A 22,165-nucleotide genomic window follows, 5' to 3' on the forward strand; every position below is an offset into this window, starting at 1 on the left:
CATTCTCTAACGCACACCCCAATCTGAATACACATCTGCACATCAACTGCTGCCAGTCCAATTCTGTTCCTGCAGCAAAAAAACAAAACTTGAGCCAAAGTCTGGGGCTGGCAGCTGGGTGAAGAATCAATTCCGCTAACATGTTAACAAGTTGTGACACACTCCAAACAGGTATACCCAACACAGACTTAAAGAGCTTCCCACAGGCTAAAAGCCAGTTAACTCCCTCCAAGGACATCAAATTGGTATTAAAGAATACATACAATAACTGCTGTTTAGTCAGCTCTGCTTTCCCTGCCCCTCCCTTCAGAAAAGCAGTTATGTGTTGCCAGTCCCCTGGGCTGAAAGTTCCTCTCCTTCACCCCCCACCCCACCCCACCCCACCCCCCTTTTGCTTCTAGCAGCGAGATGAGTTATGCTTAGAAGCAGCATAGACTGACCATCACCCATAGCATTTTGGTCTGGGCACTTCAGGGCAAGCCAAAAAATAAAGAGGACAGACCACCTTCTGAGAAAATAGATTTTTATTGGATATGAAACAAAGAAAGCTTCAACATTGAAAGCTGCTTTCGGATCACACAACCAGTGCTTTCCACTAGCATCCTTTTGTTTTAGTTTGATTTGCTCCAACAATGGAAAAGAGCCAGATATGTCAGGTGATTGTTTTTGCTGCTGTGGCGAGATTTCAAAGAGACAGCCGGCCAGGCCGTCATGGAGCTGGGCAGGAGAGACCAAGTTAAAGGAATGGCAGAGCGTTCAAACTTTAGCAGGACAGTAACTAAGGCACAATATGGACAGGGGTAGATCTTCACATTAGGCTTTTTGCTCCTTTCTTAGCTAAACTGGTTTTCCCCTTCCCTCACACACAAGCCTCATTTGCCAGCTCTGTCCCCCTCCCACCCCACACACCAGTTTTCCCCTGTGTTTTTAGGCCACAGCAGAAGCAGTCTGAAAAAACACTGAAAAAACTCAAAAGGAAAAAATGATAAATGCTGTATGTAAGGAAGGGGGGAAACCAAAATAGCGAAGAAGCCAGGCTGGAGTAAAAACCTGGTGCAGAAAACCTCATTCAAAGATAATCAACAGCATCAAGAAAAGTGTATTTATCAAGAGCAAGCAAGGATTAAGACAGGGCCACATTAGAAGTTGATAACCAGAACCAGCCTCTAGCACAGTTTTAAGACTGGTGTTATTCAAACCCCTCCGAAGTATTTCCTCCCTCCCCACTCATAGCCTACATTAGACTAGCATTACCAGTTGTACATTCTAGTTCTCCCAAGCCCTGCTTATAAATTACTTATGCAAAGAGGCTGAGGTTAGAGGATATAGGTTATACCACGAGCTCCTTAGCCAGCAGTGGCCAAGCTTGCTCCATAAATCCTGTCCACATCCGATTTTCTTCTTCAACCCCCATGGCAGTTGACAGCTGAGGGGGAAAACACCAAAAAAGGTTTGGAGGAAGGAAGTTTCGGGATTGTATTGGCCCCAACACTGAAAACTGTGCTTTGAGTCTTAAACTGCCTTGGCAGAAGTAATCCCAAATGGTTTCAATTAAAAAAGCACATCTTGTGCTTCCAGTTTAAGTTAGGGGGTGAAGGAGCAGCAGGAATTTGTACTTGTCAGAGGGGCATGCCTGACCAGTAACAACATTCACCCCTCTCTGTATGGCCGTACAATTCCTTTGCACTGGGAAAGGGTAATGATGTGCTCTCATCTGCCTCTGTGCTGGCACCATCGGATGCTATGTAAGGCATCTACTGCCCCGATGCCGTTGCAACTGTCCTCAAACTCTTGATACCCTCCAGGAAGCATTTGACACCATGTGACAGACAAGCGCACTGCCCGTTTTTGCCTCAGTTCAGCCTGTCATAGTCAAAACAGTAAGATACTGAAAGGGGTGCAATGGACCCCAAAGCTATGGCCTTAAGCCCCCTCCCATGACCAAAGCAAGAATAACCCAACAGATTTCAATACATTGTATTTATTGATAGTGACAGATTCTAAAGAATCTAGCAAATCTTGTCAGGCCTACTGCATGACAGGTTTGGTAGCTGCGGAACACAGTCGAACACAAGTCAGGAAGCGCCAAGCTCTTCAAATCGGTAAGATACCCCTCACGCATACAAAGGAACAGCACAATCACAGCAAAAAATGTCCAACGCAGCTTCCGTTTGTAGGAATTTCTCCACACACATACACACCCCACAAAAAGTGCAAATTTTTATTATTCCTCCAGCAAGCGCTTGGTTACAGGGGAAAGATTTTTTTTAAATTAGTTTTTTTAAAGAGGTGGTTCTCTCATATATGCTTCCCCCCTCAAGAATTCAGCCAGAAGAGTTAAGTGCTGCTAGACAGCTGTGCTACTTTGATTAGTGCAAACCCAGCTTTCCCCCTTAAAAAATGTGAATTACCAAAAAGCTGCCAAAGAAGATACATGACTGAAGAGCAGCTTTTTCCAATGGAAAAGGGGAAAAAAACTCAACGAAGCCCCTGGTTATCATGCACTGCAGCCACATTTCTCCTTGTGCATGGAAGAATTCACTGGTATGTAGAGGAAGCGTCCCCTCCCCAGCCAAGAGCTATTTATATTGCAGAAGAACTCCCTATTTACAGAGTCATTGGACCTCTTAGAAATGAGTGGCACCTCCTCATCCCGGAAGAAGGGTGAATGTGGCAAAGCTGGAGTAGATGTTTTGCCGCTGTGGTCACAGGCTTGAGAAATGGTTTGGTCTTTGCCAACCCAGCTCACACTTCTACAGGAAAAGAGGCAGAATTTTACCTAGACAACAATCCAAGTATGATATTTTATTTCATTTTTTTCCAGACTGCCCCAAACATGGTACAACTTTACTGCAAACAAACATTAGTAAATAAGTTGACCTTCAAGGCTGTACCATGAAGCATCTTGATGTAGCCCTTCTACAGTGGGCCCAACAAAAAGCTGAAACACCCACTGCTTTGGCTTTCTAAAAAAAGCAGGGGATCCTCAACCTGAACCAACACATTACACAGAAACTGCTCTTCACTCCCACACATCAGAAAAGGACACTCTCGTGCTGTGTAGGTAGCTGCTTCAAACCTCATGTATTTATACAAGACACGCTAAAATCTTCTTGGAGACAAGTCTGATCGACTTCAACCGAGATCTCCCACTTGCTTCCAGTTGCCAAAAAAAAAAAAAAGAGAAACTCTGGGATTACTCTCCTCCTAAGTCTTTGCTAACAGAGGTTCATTGCTAAGTTACATAAAATGCCATCTTACTCCTGTATGGAGCCAAGCAACAGGACACAGGCATCTAATTTAAAGGGAGAGGAGTGCCTTTCTTGGAGCTGGGGAACAGGGTTAAAAAGAATCGGCTGCTGTATTCAGTAAAAGCTTCAGGGCTCTTTGCCCAAAGCTCAACCTCAGCCAAAGAAACCACCAAGCACAGATTAGTCTGCCCAAGTCTGCTGGTGTTTCAGGTCAAGCTTGTTTCATCCCAACAGCCTACCGACCAGTGGCTTTTTAGTGCCACACAATTGCCAACGTTTTCCCCTTCCCCTTTGGGACATTTACTTCCTGAAGTCAAATTTTTGGCACTGCATGTTTAGTAGAGCAATACTTTGGAGACAGTTCCCCATCTTCCATTCAGCCTTTGTGATGATTCTGTACAACATCAAAAACATTTCTAGCCTAGCGTCGCAAGCCTCCGGCTCTCCACACTGATTACTAATCCATCCTGCTGGCTCTTCTCTAACTGCAAGCCAGAAGGCAGCTGCAGCTCTTTCAAGCCACTGCCTACATCGGTTCCCTTGACAGAAATGATCAGGTGACCCTCCCCAAATTTCAGATATCCCTACTTGAACTACCAAGAAGGAGCTCTGCCCCTACAAAAAAGAAAAAAAGTTACAGTACAATTTTTTTTTTTTTGGTTGCAGGCACTTGAATAGGATTTCTTTGGTCCTTTAAAAGGAATCAGCCACTCTGGCCTCTCTTGAGAAACAGAGTCTGCACAACACTTTTTGTACTAAAAAAGGAAAAAAAATCCATCTTTCAACTCAGGTAGTGCAGCTCTACCTTTTAACCTAATCCTACTCACCCACCCCATACATAACTCAAGCATTTTCTTACTGTAAACATCTCCGGTAACTACTCATAACACTGCACAGTTATTCCACAGTATACAGCAGACTGACTAAGTTCCAATGTAGGAGCAAGAGTTCTGGGTTTTTTTTCCTCTTCGAGGGGGTGAACGGCCTCTACTCCCCCATCCCCACCCTTGCAGAGTATTAAGGAGAGCCACTGCAAAACTCAGTTGCAGGGGAGCCAAGTCGGGTAGGAGTGACTGCAAGGCAGGAGAGGTTGCATGTGGGTTACGTAGTAGTTGACGTTTATTTCGCTGACGTAGGGTGCCGGCTGATAATAGCAAGTCACGTTTGTGACTGTTGGGATTATGTTCTGCTCAGCCAAGACTCTCACAGCCAACATGGCAATGAGGTTCAGTGTCTGCCGCCTTTCGTGTCCCATCAGGCACACCGTACTCTCATTCACCACTCTGTGCAGGGTCATCAGGCAATCGTACCTCTTATTCTCCATCCCAACAAAGTGGCTCTGAAGGTACGACTCCAGCTTCCGCTGCTGCTCTCCAATGTCAGGAAAGTCAATAAAAAACCTGGAGCACATGTATCTCTGCAAGGCCTTCATGTCAACCTCTGATTTGGGCTTAAATCCCCTCACAAGGAGGTTGCAGTACTTCAGAAGGCCACCACCTCTGATCTCCTCAGGATTCCTCGTGGCGATGATTCGGTTCTTCAGGTGGTCCATAGCTTCTTCGAAGTCTCCATACATGCTCTCCCCGGTGACAGTTGGGTGGAAGTTCTTAGACATTGGGTTCTCTGAACACTCCCCAAAAAGCAACAGTGAGTCCAATATGATCTGGAAGGAATCCACGCTGAACTCAAACTGTCTTCGGAGAGAGTCTACAAATTTGAGTTCTACATTCTTCCCGCTGTTGTTTGACAGCGATATAAGGCTCCAGCGGTCTGTTTCATTGCACACTTTTACTAACTTCTGCACATAGGCCTCTTTCAGAGTCATGGGAGTGATCTTATCTTTGTTTACCCCTTCTGGGAGGAAGTCCAGGAGACAGTCCATTACCACGTCTTTCACCAGCTGGAAGACATCCTCGCTTTTCAGATCCACCCCAAAAATGAGATCCAGATCTTTGTACCCCAGACCGCTGTCATGATGCAGCACGTGGCTAGCTGCTGACCCATTCAGTCTCACATTATGGACAGGAATCCCCTTCTTTTCTAGACGACTGCGGACCACCTGAAAACACAAAGACAGACATGTTGCTGTAAGTATCAAGTATTCTGGAGATGAGAGGCAACTCCTCTGAGCAGAGGGAAGCATTTGAGTGGCATGTTAAGTACTGATCTGTCGGCTTCCCCAACATCCCGATCAAGCCAAGTTACAAGAGCAAGCTGCATTGCACACTCCTAGAGTTTTGCACTTGGCGTTGCTAATGGGATCTGAGGCCTACTTACATCCTGATCATTTAGTTACAAGCTGGAGTTCTATTTGCCATTCTCCACCCTCAGGCAGCAGCTGTCTGGTTAAGTTTAATACAAGAATTATCCCTGCTGCTGCTGCTGCAAGTCTTATTCAAACAGAAACAAAGCTGGGAATATAACAATATGTATCTCTATTTTATTAAAGTACATTTAAGTGCAAATAGCATAATTTTTGATTGTGTATTGGATCCGGGAGTGTGTTGGACCGGGAGTTACTACTTTCCAGAAGATATATGCCCATGAAGAAGTGCCTTTTTGCCACGAAACGGGATTGGAAACATCAGTGCACACATTGGACCGTTGGCATTAATGGTTTCATCATGCATGGATTATGACTTTTAATTATTTATGAACTCTCCTGGAAATTTGTTTCCAACTGGAACTCCACCTCCCCTTCCTGGGATCTCCCATTGTGGAATGTATATATGGACATTGACGGATTGTGATTAATATATTTATTGCTTTATGTACACTGTTTATAACACTTTTGCTATTTGCACTTAAATGCACTTTAATAGAATAGAGATACATATTGTTATATTCCCGGCTTTGTTTCTGTTTGCTCCTACTAACCGGGTTGTCTCCCTGAGTTTTGCCCTGCTTCTGTTTGAATTTTGCAAGTCTTATTCAAGCAAAGGTCCAGGAAATTCCTGGCCTAAGTGCAGAATGGCAAAATTAAGAGGCAAAGGAGGAGATCAACTTTTGTGTTAACTGGTGTACAGGAGGGCTAAGCACACTGGCTGTGTTGGTTTTGTCTGCTCCTGGAGCTGTTCTTGCCAACACTCAAGGACAAACGAGATCCTGCAGCAGACAGAGACCCCTTGCCATTGGCATGGCAGAGCTACACGCTACTGGGATGTGCAGCTTCAGGCATTTCCCAGTCAGCCAACCAAATTAAAGCCAATCCTTGCAGTTTCCCTCTGGTCTAAATGCTACTCGCTCAGCTAACCTGAACTAAAACTACCTAAGCCATAATAGGCTGCAGGACCCAAGCTTGTACACACACTCGAACTCTTCCAGAACAGTTGTCTTCGCTTTACTAGTAGATATGCATTGACGACCAGATGGATTTTTCCACTGTGTTGTGCCAGACCAAGTGCATAAAATCAGAGTAACACACACCGAAAGAGAGAGAAATACATCCTTTGCCATCTTCCGGACAAAGTCATACGGAATGTCTCCTCAAGACACCCTCCCTCCATTGTCGAAAGAAGCCATCTATACAATGAAAGAATAATACACTTGCTCAGGCAGTATACAAGGCAAAAACAGTTGTGCTTTGCACTGTGGAATGCAGCCCTAAGGTCTGGGGGAAGAGGAAAAGCAGGGGTGCATATAGCAGTTTGCCAACATGCTTTTAGGTACATTAGAGAATGGTGTTAAAGCACTTTAGAGGCCTGGTCTTGCCTTGTAGAGCCATCCATCTAAAACATTTGTCCAAATTTTTGGAAAGAAAGTCCTTGAATGGTGCCTAGGACTGAGTTGTTGTTCTTATGCCCAAAGGATGAAGTTTTGACAGTTGTATAAATGGCAGCAATTCAACAGGTGCAGTTCCTACAATTTGGGAAACTGATAACTATCAGGCAAACCTAGCAGGCAAACAAGATTTACCAGAGATATGAAGGCTTGGAAAAACAGTTTTATCTGATAACGCCTCCCCCAATCTCTGACTGAAAAACAGAAAAAAATGAGGGTGCACTGAAAAAACACCTAAGATATATCTTTGAATGAGAAAAATCTAGACAAAGCATTTTAGTTGTTCCAAATGCACAGCATAAAGAAACCCGAGGACTTCCTCAATTTTCTCAAAAGAACATTTGGGAAAATTTAGGAATTTAAAATGTAAAAACTCATAACAAGAACTTAATGTAAATAGTTTTGCCCAAAATGGATTATAATGGTTTACTGATAAGTTTAAAAGTTCAATATTTTCAAGGATGATAAACTTTAGCTTAATAGCTAAACATATTGGCAGCCTTGTGTATGGTGACTATTAGAGAATTTCTATCCAAACAGATACTATGGAATTTGTTTTCTGCCTTCAGCTTTTTATTTTTTCCTGTCTATCAAAAATTAAAGGTACATGTATTACGGTAGGATAGGCTGCAGCAATTTGCAACTCTTCTTATAGAATGCTTGCAATTTCTTTACAGAAAATGAAATGTATACCTTTAAAATCTCTAACTATGCCAAATGGTACAATTTTATATGCCAAGTTATAAATAATACATTTTATGCGGATAGTTCAAATCAAGGCTTTTTTCTGGGAAAAGAGGTGGTGGAACTCATTGGGTTGCCCTAGGAGAAAATGGTCACATGGCTGGTGGCTCCGCCCCCTGATCTCCAGACAGAGGGGAGTTTCAATTGCCATGGCACAGAGGACAAGCTCAACTCCCCTCTGTCTGGAGATCAGGGGGCGGAGCCACCAGCCATGTGACCATTTTCAAGAGGTTCCGGAACTCCGTTCCACCATGCTCCTGATGAAAAAAAGCCCTGATTCAAATACATTTAGGTTTTCTAGAAAATTAAGTATTGTATATATTTCAACTTTTCCCAAATCTCCATGTTTTTTCCTAAGAAGCTTTTTCTGGGTCTTCAAACATTCAGAATTTCTACATCTCTATTCACCACCAACCCTTACAGAACATTGTTCAGTATACAGCTGCTCCAGCCCCAACCCACCCAGTAGGACATTCATCTTGTATTTTGGAGTGGAAACCACACACCAGGTATTACAAAATTTAACTGCCTTTTTAGGTAACTTGAGACCATCTAGCATTTTGGACTGTTTGTCTGGCCAGAAACGTTTTCCTTTGTTTACAGAACACTGTCAGTGCCATCTGGAGTTCCTACGATTAGTAGTATCGGAAGAAGCAAATCAGCTTCATTCCAAGAATCTTTGCCCTTTGCTTCCGTTACGGTAGCCAGGTCCCATTACCCTCCCAGTAGGGGTGTGTGTATGTGTGGGGGCCTGGCACTTACCTTGCTGGTCTCCTCATGCATATGCTCCTGGCAGGCACGATGATGTCACTGTACTGGCACAGGAGGAGTTTTTGCCTCTTGGGCACATTCTCCAGGGCCTTTCCTCCCTGCTGGCCAGGTGAGTGGCAGCAGGGGGTAGAGGCTGGGAACAGGAGATCCCCGCCCCCACTGGGGGACTGGCAGCCCTAGCTTCTGTCAAAGGATTACAAAAATTCAATAGTAGCATGAAATTATAACAGAAAAGCTGCAATGAGACCAATATTGGACCTGACCTTTTACTCAGATGGGCACCTGGCAAGGACAGCCACAAGGTCCTCTGCAATCTCTATACTGGCACAGTTGAGCCTATTAAGTTCTCATGACCAGAGCTTGTAGACTCCTCCGGCTAAGTGTGAACACAAGCCCTGGCACATCTGCAGTTACAAGAGGATGTCTAAAAAGGGGCATAAGGTTATACTCGTCATTTGACACATGAATTACCTTAGCCAGTAGCAAAGGGCAAGTAATAGCACACTGGTGACAGAAAGGTGGGCAAGCTGTTATGCTCCCTGCAGTCTGTCACAGGTGGCTATTTCCCTATTTAGTGAGGGCATCTCCAAAGTCTATTTCCTCACTCTATGGAGAAGCCATGGGAGATCTACTGAAGAGAGAAGTAGGATATAAAAGTTTACCAACAGCCTGCATTAAAAAATTACAAGCACGGAGTTGTCACGGGCCCAGGCCTGCAAAGTCTCCCTTGTCACAAGATTTTAAACTATAACTTTCCAGGTTAATCAGACGCCAGTGTGTTAAGAGCCACATATTCAAGAGAACTTCCCTGCTGCAGCTGCAACAAGGGACTACGTTTAATTGCCCCTTCTGCATTTCCAGGGCACAGCAGCAGTATACCAAGCTCCTATTGACCTATGCAAGCTGATTAACGAACATTAAATCCGTATTACTCACAGACACGTGTCCAGGAACTTCATCACATGGTTTATTCATCTGACCAACATGAAAATGCATTGTCAACACCCAACTTCTAGTACAAAGATTCCTAAGGACACTACAGGCAGCACAAGTGGGGTGTTTTGTCTTTCGGTGTAGAAAGATGGCCTCTGCATCTAGGCAACAAAGTAAGCGGGCAAAATCGAAAGGTTGTCCCTCTGCATCTCCCCTGCTGGGGTTTTTGGGAAGAGATTTGCTTTTCAGTATATGCTGCATGGGGAGGGGCGGGATGCTATGCACCCCTTGCTTGGATTCCTCAACTGTGCATTTGCCATTCAATGCCCATGCGATAACTTTAGTTTCAGCACAGTCAGCTCAGACTGCCACTGCCACATTTGACTTTGATGCCCTGAGAAAATCTTGATTCTCTACTCAGAAGATATCCCAGGGCCAGGCTAGCTTGTATTCATCAGTGGGGAAGGGGCCTCAAGTTGAACCCTCCGGTTCCAACGTACCACCCTTTGGCACCTGGCTTGGCAAAATCCCTTCATCAGCACCATTCCTGCTTGCAACTGCCAGGTGCTCACCTGTGTCTTACTACACCACATGCTGCTGCTTGCCTTCCTGAACCACCTGGCACAAAGAAACCTCCTTTCTTCCAACTTACCCCATCTTGCCAACCAAGCGCGCTCTGCTCGCCATAGACGAACTGCCCATCCTTCCTGCCTACAAAGGCCAGTTCAGTAATTTGTGAGTGCGGTAGGGTTAACTGCCTCAAGCCAGCCTCTGGAGAGACGGATATGGCCTGCGCTGGGGACCGCAGAAGAATCCTTGTTTTGCTAATCTTGCTCTCCAAGTACAGGGCTAGATGTTTGTACAGTTTGTTCAAAACTGCCAAGCACCATGCAAGGACAATGAAGCACCCCATGAAGTTGTCTAGAGGCAAATATTTGGAGCTTTTAACACACACACACACACACACACACACACAGAGGGGGGAGAGGGGGAGGGGGGGAGGGAGAGGGAGAGGGAGAGGTTTTAGAACGCCATACCCTGCCACGACTGGAGGCCTCTTCCTTTAAGAAAAACCATATATCATTCCTACCTTTCCACAGACTTTTGAATGTCAGCAATCTAATAAATCAGATATAGAACATGCAAGGATTAGCATATACTACCCTAGTGAAGGCCAGCCTGCCCACAAACTCATGGTCTTAATAACCAAAGTGCAGTTTTATTTTAATTCAAGATTAATTAATTCTGCAGAAGTCAATAAGACCTCGCTCTACATGCTTGTTTTGAACAAGAAATGCTGTTTTCTGCTTAGTGCAACTTGACCTAAATTCTGTGCCAAAGGCTGCATTTAGTATAAAATTTGGAATTTACACACCACCCTGCTGTAAGCAATTCGTATGTGAACACATGGATGCACCCCAGAAAGACTTTCAGCGCCTTGCAAATGCAGCTGTGAAAGGCAGCCAGGGTGGTGGGTTTTTTTTTTTTGGACAACACTTTCTTAATTAGAATCCAATGTGCCTGATTTTATATTAGTGAGTCACCACAGAAGAATGAAGCCACCTCCCATGCAAAATGAATATGCAGCAGCTTATTGGTACAACATTAGTGCCTACTAAGCACACTGGTTGCTACCTTATGGACAAACAAATCCCTAGTAATTTGTGGCAGTGACAACATACGGCAGAGGAAGCTATTTCAGGGCAAGGGGACTGTACTAGAAGCAACCATCCATGTTCCCCAGCTTCAGAGGGCCAGGCCAAAAGGACAGCTGGGTGCCAATTTTCCTACACCAAGTTACAGCAATATTTCCCTGCCAGTGGGTTGGATCCAGCCTGAATTGGCAATTTCCACCAATTCATCATTCTTGCTGCAGAGCCACCCCCCCCCATTGTCATTTCTCAGGGTCCCCTATGCCTTAGAAGCAAAATTTTTAAAGATCAGTTGGCTGCAGCAGGACTAGGACCAGGCAGGTAAGTTCTATTCTGCCACTGGGAAATTTCATCTGGATCCAACCCAGTATTTAGCACTGGAAGGAGGTATGTTAACATACAAAGAATGTGCTCCCTATATCCCTCACAATGAATTCTCTCTATGTTCTCATAATTCATACAATTCGACCAAAAGGCCTCTTAAAGAGACCACACAATTTGTTCTGCAGCTTGTCACAGTGGGTACATTGAAACATATCAGGAGTCTCCCCCATAGCCTGAGCCCAGCGTGCCCAGCAGCTTGATCCAACTTGAGAAGGCTACATCTAAAACGAAACACACCAGGATGCATTTCACAGCAGACGCGGCTGACTTCTGGGGCCAAAAGAGGTGTTGCGAGTTAACGAAGAAGTTAATGAGCCAGCTTTCAAGTTCCTTCAGACAGCTCACCAGCTGGGATGTTTTGCTTAACACATCTAGCCTCCAGGGGAATCCTAAAGCTTGCTCACCGGACTGGCGACTTTTAGCTGGCTTTAATGAGAGGCATTCCACTTGCGTGCTTTAATTTCTTAGGGACCAATACTGCCCTGTACAGTTTGTCTACTCAAATTATGGACATCCATATGCACTCATGTCAAAAGATTCACAGAATTAAACAAGCTAGTTGTCACGGCTTTCTGGGGGCAAATATTGAGGGGTGGTGGTACAGACTCCAATGCCTACCTCAAAGGGTTGTTGGAAGGACAAGAACATGTGCTTCCCAACTTCAGCTTCCCAGTAAGGCAATGCATTAGAGAGAGTGGGGGGGTCCTACTAGGATTCTGGGGTCATGGCCATGTATAACATTTACTTCCAATAAGACTGGACCTGCTTAGGCGGCCAGGGTGAAGGTTGTCAGTAGCCAAGCTTCAAGAGTTGAAGTTTGAACTAAGTTGTATGCTTCAGGTTGCTCCCATCTTGGCCTCCAACACAGCCTTATTATGCTGCCCTCAGAAATCCAAACTGGAATTACTGTGTCCCAGCACAATACCATGGCAGAAACGTCGTATGGAAAGAACAGCTTCTGTTCATCTCTTCTCATTAGGTATTATCGGATTCTGATGAACAGCCAGCAAGGATTCCTGTTTATGTCGGCTGCTGTGATTATATTTTACAGCCATGGCTCTTAGTGTTTGACTCCATGGGGTTTTTTTTATTTTATCCAAGAAGGCCATCCATACCCATCAGCCAAACTTTGGAACAAATTATTTTCATACACAGCACAACAGGACTCAAGTCAGACAAGGGTGCCAAAGTTGTTAAAAGCAAACCTTCAGCAGGTCTCCAACAGTCATTGCTAGAAATCAGGTTTATATCTACAAGTACAGAACTCAGCCTACGTGGTATGATCTTCTTCTCCATATGTGCTTACTATTCTCAGCAATCCAGGAGTCTCACTCTTGTTTCTGCAGGTAAAGCAGAGCACTTGTACTATTTTTAACACAGTTATGCTAGTCCAAGACCAAGCAGAGCTCCAAACCCATGAAGTTCAGCGCTGCCTTGGGCAAGTCACAATCTCTCAGCCTAACCTACCTCACTGGGCTGTAGCAATAATCAGATGTGCATGAACTCAGAGACAGCCGATGAAGGGCAGGATAAAATGGCACTGACACATGTGCCATGTGAGCCAAACAACATGGGAGAGTCATGACTAGGTGTGCCAACTTTTTTTTGAACTTCAAAATGTGTTTGAATTGGGGCTGTGGTAACAGGAATGAGTAAGCCATACCCCACCCGACTATGGTAACATTGGCTGCAAGATGCAATGAGGACAAAGCACAGTATGGAGTTAAGAGGAAAATGTAGGCGCTCAGACGACATTGTTTTCTCCATGCAGGCAACAACAGCTCACGCAGAAGACCGTTTCTATCGGTAGAACAATGGATGGGTAGGGGCACTGTATTTTAATGTTACAGCAGTGCTGAGCAAGCAATAGCTAATTTTACTCTGTTAATCCTCTTGGCAAGAGGTAGTTTTACTCTGTTAATCCTTCTGGCTTCTTTATCATCAGGTATCCTTTCTATATGATGTGTTTTGCAGTCCGGCTGGTCAGGGGGACCTAAGTGAGCAACTAATATTAAGAATCAAGTGTAAAAACCTGTCCCTTTTTTATTCTATCAAGCTGCTATCAGGGCAGCAGACATTTTATTTTGGCTAAGATGGACAGTAAGTAGGCTCAGAAAATCTGGCCCAAAGTCACCGGGGAAGTTCAGTTCAAAAAGGGCCTCCTGGAGTGGGTTCCACACCAACAGCTTGCCTGTTGCTCACACTCCCTTGCTGATTAGAGCCCTATTCACACACAGAAGCCTGACAACAAACCCAGTATGAGAAGCCGTGCTCAGCTTTCTCCATCCAGTTTCATCGCTATTGCTAAACTGACATTCACTTCCAGCTAGAGAATTCCTGAGCCCCAAATGGCACACGGCCAAGGCCAAGAGACTCAATAGCACCACCTCAGCAGATTTATTTTCTGCTAGCAGATTCCGATCTCCATATAAGCTGACAGCAGAGTGCCAAGCAAAGGGGCCAGCCAGCATGCAAGCTCATCAGGACAGAGTCCAGCACTTCTGGCATCCACTGCTTTGGTAAGAGGAGAGTCGACGGTAGCAGCAAAAGTCTAGAGTGACCTGGATTCCCTAGTCAAGGCAGCCACCAACCCACTGAGAGGGGCCAATGCAGTGCTACAGAGAGCAACCATGCACAGGGGTGGTGATGTCTGTGGCTCTTGCTTCAACATGCTTCACGGGAGGCAGAATGCAAGCCGAGTCCAGAAAGGGAAACACCCTTGGCAGATACCGAGTCACTTAGCCCAGTTTCCTCCCTCTAAGGGCTTTGAAGCAGGAGCTGTTCAAACATGGCTCAGCGTAAGACATCTCTGCCAACTCGGGATTTGAGTTCCATGCCCTTCATCCTTATTTCTGTGGTTGACAACTCCCTGGACATGAAATGCTGCTTTTCATGTCACTGTGCTAGGCATTCTTACAGGAAAACATGCCAAGGAAACATGGCCTTGAGAGAAGGAGCCCTATAGGAGATATACCACACCAGAGAACACGCACATGCCATCTAGTCTTCATTCAGTGGTACTGACGCTTACTGTCTCCCTGGCCTGGAAGAGTATTTCATGCCAAATACTCCATGCCAAGGTAAACCCCAGTCCTGGGAGAGAGAATTCTACCACCACCCCCATCAAGAAACTGCAGCATTCTTAAACCTGCCCCCAGTATTAGGTCAGCAATTGCACACATTGTCAAGAACCTAGACTACAACAGTAAATTAATTCTTACTAACTTCTAAATGTCTTTGCTTAAGGAACTATTTCACTATCGCACTGGATGGATCGTAATTGTCAAGGCAGCATATCCCAAGTTCTTCTCCTCCACAACATGCCCCAGAGAAGAGTGTTCCCAGACAGCCACCTCACACTCTTGTTTCCCCATCACTTCTCTCCCAGACTCATTTCCTACCTGCAGCCCCCTCCGACCACACCCATTTGCATTCTTCACTCACCATTCCATCGCCACAGCTTGTATGTACTCAACAACCATCCACGCTGTTTCTTTTTAAAGGCCAGGCCATCTGTATGGTGGTGCCCCTTCCTCACAGACCAGAAGGCCCAACGAGCTCAGCTAAAGAGCCCTTGCAACCTTTTCTCATTAAGCTGTAAGGCTGGGTACAGGTACTCCCTGTGCCCCTAGATCCCAATGGGCACGCAACATGGACTCTTTATGAACAACCACAGCACTCCCCACCCTCTGCTGCCCCCACATCCATCCATCAAACCACTTCTGCCATCACAGCTTACAGCCTTGGGGCTACCACAGTCCGGAAACACCATTTGCACCTGCAACACACTTTACAAAAAGCTGTTGACATATCCTGTGTCACTGTCCCTCCCTGCAGCTCTCCCTCTCTTCCTGTGGCAGGTCTCTCTCAAGCTACATCCTCTATGGGGGGCCACCTTGAACAGCGCTGCCTGAATCTCTCCAGCTCACTCTTCTGCCCAACCCTATTGGCACAATCCATGGCCTCCTCACATCACAAGGAAAACTCTCCTCCCTCCATTTATGGCCCCCAAAACCAAATGCAGCTTAAATAAAAAAAAAACTATCTCAAGAACTCACATGAAAAGCAGATCAGTGAAAGGGGGCAGGAATCTGGTGTAGGACAGTGGATCAAATGCATGCCTGTAAGGCTTAGCTGTGAGCTCAGAAGGTGGCCTTAGGCAAGCCACTATTCTTAGCCCACCCTCCCAGCTATGGTTTGGGCAAGGTTGCCTCTTATAGGATTGCTGTAAGGATTATAGAGGTCACGGCCATGAGTGTGTCCTCCACCCCAAAAATGTCTGACATCAGAGCTCCATACAGCCCACACACTGGCCACCAGTCCAAGCTGTGAACTGGGAATCCCCAGCATTGGATGCTCCCCTCAACACATTCTCAAGCGCCACCTACAATACCGGGGAATAATATCTTATTTTTAAGAAGTTTAACTTCTGAAGTAACATGAAGCATTTTGAACGCTCCAAGTGCTCCTCCAAGAGTAACAATACCGGGAAGAGCCAGGGAATGTCTGAACTAGAACAGTTCACCTGGATCAAGCTGGCTGGCTATAGAGAAGGCCCTCAGATCTCAGCCGAGCTGCTGAAACTGTGGGAGTTGCACAAGATAATCGACTTGCTTACTCCATAAACTTGCCGCACACTAATACGGGGTAAGATCAAAGCTGTTAATAATTGGCCAGAAAGGCTAAGTTTATAACACCTCTAGTAATTATAGAAGCTTGCATACACTGGATGACGGAGGCAAGTACTACATGTTTTAAGGCTGTACTCTTATGACAGGAATTTGGGAGTAACACCCACTTAACTCAATGAGACTTACGCATGAATAAAGATGTACAAGACCGGTGGGCCCCCCCTTCCTCCAGAAGCCTGGAATTTGCCTTTTACTCGCATTAGCACCTCCCTGGACTTTTTTTCTGTAGAAGCCCTACATTGTTCAAAGTGGGTTATCTCTCTCACTCTCACACTCTCTCTCTCTCTCTCACACACACACACACACAGTGAAGCTCAGCATCCCTTTTAAAAAACTACTTAGAGAGTTCACATGTGTGTGTATGTGTTAGTAACGAGTTAACATGCAGAACCTCAATCCAACTAATTCCGAAAGCCAGCTCTGAGCAAGCATGTAGGAAGTATTCTGATCGAGTGGGCTGAGGTTCCACATATTAGCTCTGCTTAAGTCCAAGTTGCTACAAAGGGCAAAGCCAGCCTACGAAACTTCAAGCCACTCGGCCGCTACCCCTCCCATATACTTACTCAAAACTAAGCCAAATCGACCTACAGCACCGCAACTCAATGGATCGTCTCGTTCTGAGCAAATATTCAGAGAGGCACAGCAAACCAGTGGGATGGAGTTCCGCAGACAGGCTCTTTCGAGAGCTCTTTCATACCCAGGAAATCTAGTTGGTTTTTAAGGTGCCACCGGACCCGAATTTTGCTCTTCGACTCGGCTACCCACCAGAAACTAACTCTACTTAGTTTCCAAGTAAACCAAACAAATCCCACAGGCTCCCCCAAACCGAATTCTAAAAAGGAGCTCCCCCCCTCCCCCCCCAAGTAAAGTACTGCTGACAATGCAACATTAGAGAAAAAATAATTTTGGAAAAAGGAGCAGTAAGGTCCGGCCTCCGCCCTCCCCTACCGAAGCCCGCCACGCACCTGCACGATCCTGCGCGGTCGCACCGAGAGAGTGGGGAAGTTGCCCCGGCCATGGATGGGCACGGCTTCTTCGAGGATCTGGTCCAGCCGCTGCACCTGCTGCCAGCTGAGGACGCTGAAGCGCCCCTCGTCGCTGCTGCTGCTGCTGCTGCTGCGGGGCGGCTGCCCAGAGTTTGCAGCGCCGGTCATATGCATGGCGACAAACCAGCCTCCCCAAGAGCAGAGAGATGGCGATGGCGGGGGGGAAGCGGGCTGAGTCACCGACTGGGTTGATTGAACGGTAATTTAATTTTTAAAAAGCCCCAAAGGAAAATTCCAGAAGAAATGAGGAGGGGGAGCGAGAGAAATGAATCTGTCAAGGGGAGGCTGGCAAAGGGCGGGCGCGACTCAGCCCAGGCGCGTTCCTTGCTTTGCTCCGTCCCCCCTCCCCGCCTCCGACCGCGCCAGCAACGCTCCGCCACTGCAGACTCCTCTCTGCCGGCGAATGCCGTTTATATATGGCCGGCGGCGGGCGACGCCATTGGCTCCACTGGAGCCGCCAATCAACGGGCTCCCTCTGGGGAGGCTCCGGAAAAGGGGGGGGGCGTTCTCACTGGAAGTGAAGGGCCCGTGTCGGCTCCGCCCCCCTTTTTGCGCTGGGCGGCTGGGGAAAGACAAGGGAGACTCGTCATTTGAGACGTCAGAGGGGAGTCCTGCCTGGGATTGGTCTTTAGGGAGGAGGCTGGGTTTAAAGAGACAGTAGCTGTCAAAGCGAAGGTAAAGCAACGGAGCTGGGAGGTATTATAGGTTGCTTGGAAAAAATATAGCCTTCTGACCTGCTAAAGCCTCGATGGGTGAGGCTGATTGAGATTACGGGAGAGGGGGGGGAGAAGATCGGGAAGACACTCTGCGTATGCTCAGAGGCACGCTTGCCTTCCTCGATGCGAGGGGCACTTGAAAGACTTTGTGTAGGTTTTATTTTATTCCAGTTTAGGGCTTCCAGCGAAAGAACCTGCTTCGATCAGTTGCATCCGAGCAAGTGGGATCGAGCTCGGACAGTTTTGTGGTGGGATAAACTCTTGCAAGTCTTCGAGGTGCTGCAAGACTCCTGTTTGTTTTTGTGCTGCAAAAATCTGACATGGCTACTCCTTTGGAACTTTCCATGCAGATAGTTTCAGGTAGGTAGCCATGTTGGTCTGCAGTCGAAGAGCAAGATCTAGGTCCAACAGCACCTTAAAGACCAACTATTGGACTCAGATCTTGCTCCTTGTTATCTTTTCACTTCCTACTTTTCTGTAGAGGAGAATAGGGAGGTGGTGTGAAATAAGACACTTTGGCCTTTATGGATTTGCCAGGAGGGACATTGATTTATTTAAAGCATTTATTGGCCTTCTCAAAAAAGGAAACACATTTTGGGAGGGTGTGTGTGTCTCAGTAGTGGAGCATCTGCTTGGCTTGCAGAAGGTCTCAGATTCAATCCCCCTCATCTCCAATTAAGGACTGAGTGAGTCATAATGATGTGAAAGACCTCTGTCTGAGATCCTGAAGAGTAATTTATTATTATTTATTATTATTTAATCACATTTCTAGACCGCCCTCCCCATCAGACGGGCTCAGGGTGGTTTAACAACAGTAACTGAGTAGATAATACTGCTTGGATGGACCAATGATCTGATTCAAACTAAGGCAGCTTCAGGTGGCCGTATCACCAATATTATAACTGTGGGTTGTGTGTTTGGATACTTATGTGAGTATACCAGTAACATCAGTAAAAGTGGCAGGATTTTGGTAAAACAACAATGGATTTCTTGAGATGGATGTGCACAAAAAGGGAGAAAGATTTGGGTGTGCAGATGGGGGAATAAATGGGCATGGAAGGAAAAACCAGATTGGGTTTTGGGATTCAGACCAATTGCTACAAATTTTGCACAGGTGTGGCCTAAGGTGGTCCATTCCCCTGAAGAGGAAATTGTAAATCAATGCCAAATAGCCCAGATCTAAGCACAAATATATTACTATGCCCAAAGTGATAGAGCTGATTAAATGTTTAATAAGATGTTGATAAGTTTTAAAGAAAAGTATTGCCAAATGCATACCAGTTCCCAGCACTTTAGAGTTTTCTGACTTCAGTCCATCACAGAGGTAGCCTCACTTACCCCCATTCATCTCAATAGTTTAAGAGTGCATAAGCCCTACATGGGATTGTGGCCAAAGATCAGATTGCTGGAAGTAGGGGTAGTACATAATGTGCAATTTGGAAGAATAGTACCTTCACTTTTTTCTGTTGGTTTGTGTGCAAGGGTTAGAGATATGACATTTTCAAAATGCTGAAAGTAAGAGATCTAGAAATCTAGAATAACAGAACAGTTCTAAGAACAGTTTATTGGGAGTAGGATTCTAAGTAGACCTGCTTAGGATGACACTGCAACTCCTAAGAGAGTTGCGGAGAGTATGAGAGAGTCAGAGCCCCCCCCCCCTCTGCCCAATAGCTTTAGCCTTGTTTGGGTGGTGATGGGTATCCTCTTGGGAAACCGTTTTTGGTGATCAGAAAATACAGAGATCATAGATTCTGATGGAATAAAGGGCATCATAAACAGGACTGGGAGCCAGCGTGGTGCAGTGTTGAGTATCAGTTTGGGATCTGAGGGACCCAGGGTTTGAATCCCCACTCTTCCATGGAAGGTCACCTAACCTACCTCTCAGGGTTGTTGTTGTTGTGAGGATAAAATAGAAGAGGAGAAAACGATGTTGTATGCTGCTTTGGGACTCCATTGGGATGAATGAGATCCAGTGTTTAATATGGAAAGGGATGTCTGCTTCAATCAACTAACAAAGTTCTAGCTCATAAAACCTTGTTCACAAAAAAGGGTCAGTCTTTCAAGTGCCACAGGATTCTTTGACACTTTAATTCCATTCAGCTTTCCTTTAAGTGCTGCTCAAGATGCTTTTCCTTTTTGAGTTCCTCGGTTTTGCTCTTTTCCAGTTTTGGAGTTAGTTGATAGGATTCTCATATATAATACAAAAAACTGTCCTGCTTTCTCATTGGTCACATATCTGGCCATGCACATTATGATTTCCTCATGGGGCTTCTGCTGATGGTTTGTTTAGATAGACTCTTTATCTAGCATTGTTCAATAATCATCATCATCATCATCATAACTGTGCTTGTATACTGCTCTTCTAGACAGGTTAGTGCCTCACCCAGAGCGGTGAACAAGTTAGTGTTGTTATTATCCCCCCAATACAGCTGGGGAGCTGGGGCTGAAAGGAGTGGCTTATCCAAGACCACCTATTGAGCTCATGGCAGTAGTGGGATTCGAACCAGTGGAGTGCTGATTCGCAGCTGAACTACTTAACCACTGGACTACAGCAGCTTCAAGGTCTCTCTTGGTGGATGGCATCCTAATGCCAACCCATCAGTCCTATGGATTCCAATAGTATTTGGAGGCCATTTGCATGTTACTTTCATTGTGCAGCTTGCATGCAATTAGCATTGAGTACTTCTGATTGTCTGTAGCTCCGGGTCCATCTGCAACGGCCCCACAAGCACCTGAGAAACTCTAACCCTCAGCAGGTCCTTGAAACACTCAATATTGTTGGGGCTTAATGCAGGAGAGGTTGAAGAAGGACAAGAGAGGAGGCCTTGGTGTTAATTAAGGAATGTTTAGGGGTGTGAACCTAGACAAGGCTTGTTAAATCTGTGGAAAAACTTGTGTGAGCAAGTTGTTGAGTCGGGTGATTTATTTGTAGAGGATCACGGTGAAGCCTCGCTCATTTGTTCCTTGGTTGTAAACATCCCATCGCTTCAAGTCCAGGAAGTGTCATTTTTTTTAATCTGTAGATTCCATTATTGTCATAATAACACCTTGCATTTAAATGGAACATGCTAAATACATTGCTGGTCATTGTGTATCTCTGTCTGCAAACTGCAGCTCCATCTGTCTATCTGCCCTGTTACCTCTTCCCCAAATATTGACAAGTCTGTAGGCAATACCACAGACTTTATGGAAGAAGGGATATGGGGTCTTGATGAGGTCTCTGTTGGTTGACCACAAATGTGTAAGATAAGCACATTGGAGTGCAACTGCAGCAGACAGCACAACAGCACGTTTCCAAAGTGTGTCACCTTCAGCCAACTCACAGGGCTCTGGGTGCCTATCTCTGTGTTACACTGTTGACGATCCTGCCCCGTGTCAGCCCTAAGTTCAGTCAAGCAGATATGTGCTGCGAGTTCCTTGTTGAAACATAGGTTTGGATCCAGCCTACTCCAGCTCTCTGCTGTTTTCCCAACCAGAAATGGTCCCACTGGGAACCAGCATTTGCCACTTTGAGAAAACTACATTTACCTCATTGGAACACTCATTTATTATCCCAAAAGGACAGATAGAGGCTCCCTGGGACCGTTTCAGGTCAGGAAAACTGTGTGTGTGTGTGTGTGGAGGGGAGGCTTAAGCGTGTTTTTGCCTTATGCCACAGTCACAATATAATTGGCCCCCCATGCCTGAGAATTGAAATTTTAACAGGGAGATGTCCTTTTGCATGCCTGTTTGACAGGATCTGGGGTGGAAATAGGGCAAACTTGAACACAATGTAGGGTTGCCAGCCTCCAAGCGGCAGCTAGAAATCTCCTGGAATTACACCTGGGCCATTTCCACACTGCTTACTTTCATCTGGAACTCCGCAGAACGTTGCAAAAAAACCGAGGAAGATAGTGTCTTCTCGCATGAGTTTTGCGCAATGTCGTACAAAACTCGCGTGAGAAAATGCTATCTTCTGCAATTTTTTTGCAGCGTTCTGCTGCATTCTGGATGAAGGTAAGCAGTGTGAAAATGGCCCTGATCTCCAGATGACAGAGATCAGTTCACCTGGAGAAAATGGCTGCTCTGGAGGGTGGACTCTACGGTATTATACCCCACTGAGGCCCTTCCCCTCTCCAAACCCCACCTCTCTAGGCGCCACCTCCCAAATCTCCAGGAATTTCCCAACCCAGACCTGGCAACCCAAACACAGTGTAA

General features: G+C 45.8%; 1 protein-coding gene across 1 annotated transcript; it reads right to left on the bottom strand.

The window, feature by feature from the left end:
• Positions 1 to 506: 506 nt before the first annotated feature.
• On the bottom strand, positions 507 to 17,622 carry TENT5B (terminal nucleotidyltransferase 5B). Its single transcript, XM_054999352.1, has 2 exons — positions 17,172 to 17,622; positions 507 to 5,310 (listed from the first exon to the last, which is right to left on the bottom strand). The coding sequence occupies exons 1-2, from the start codon at positions 17,364 to 17,366 to the stop codon at positions 4,291 to 4,293; spliced, it is 1,215 nt and encodes a 404-aa protein (XP_054855327.1). The 5' UTR covers positions 17,367 to 17,622; the 3' UTR covers positions 507 to 4,290.
• Between the last annotated feature and the right edge of the window lie 4,543 nt (positions 17,623 to 22,165).

This window comes from Eublepharis macularius, chromosome 15 (assembly GCF_028583425.1).
Source record: "Eublepharis macularius isolate TG4126 chromosome 15, MPM_Emac_v1.0, whole genome shotgun sequence".
Taxonomy (NCBI): domain Eukaryota; kingdom Metazoa; phylum Chordata; class Lepidosauria; order Squamata; family Eublepharidae; genus Eublepharis; species Eublepharis macularius.

Bases quoted from the DNA above. Each gene is read 5' to 3' on its own strand.
- TENT5B (XM_054999352.1), bottom strand. From the start codon at position 17,366: ATGCATATGACCGGCGCTGCAAACTCTGGGCAGCCGCCCCGCAGCAGC. The intron at 5,311-17,171 runs GTGCGTGGCGGG...TTGTGTTTTCAG, and splicing joins GACCGCGCAGGATCGTGCAG to GTGGTCCGCAGTCGTCTAGA.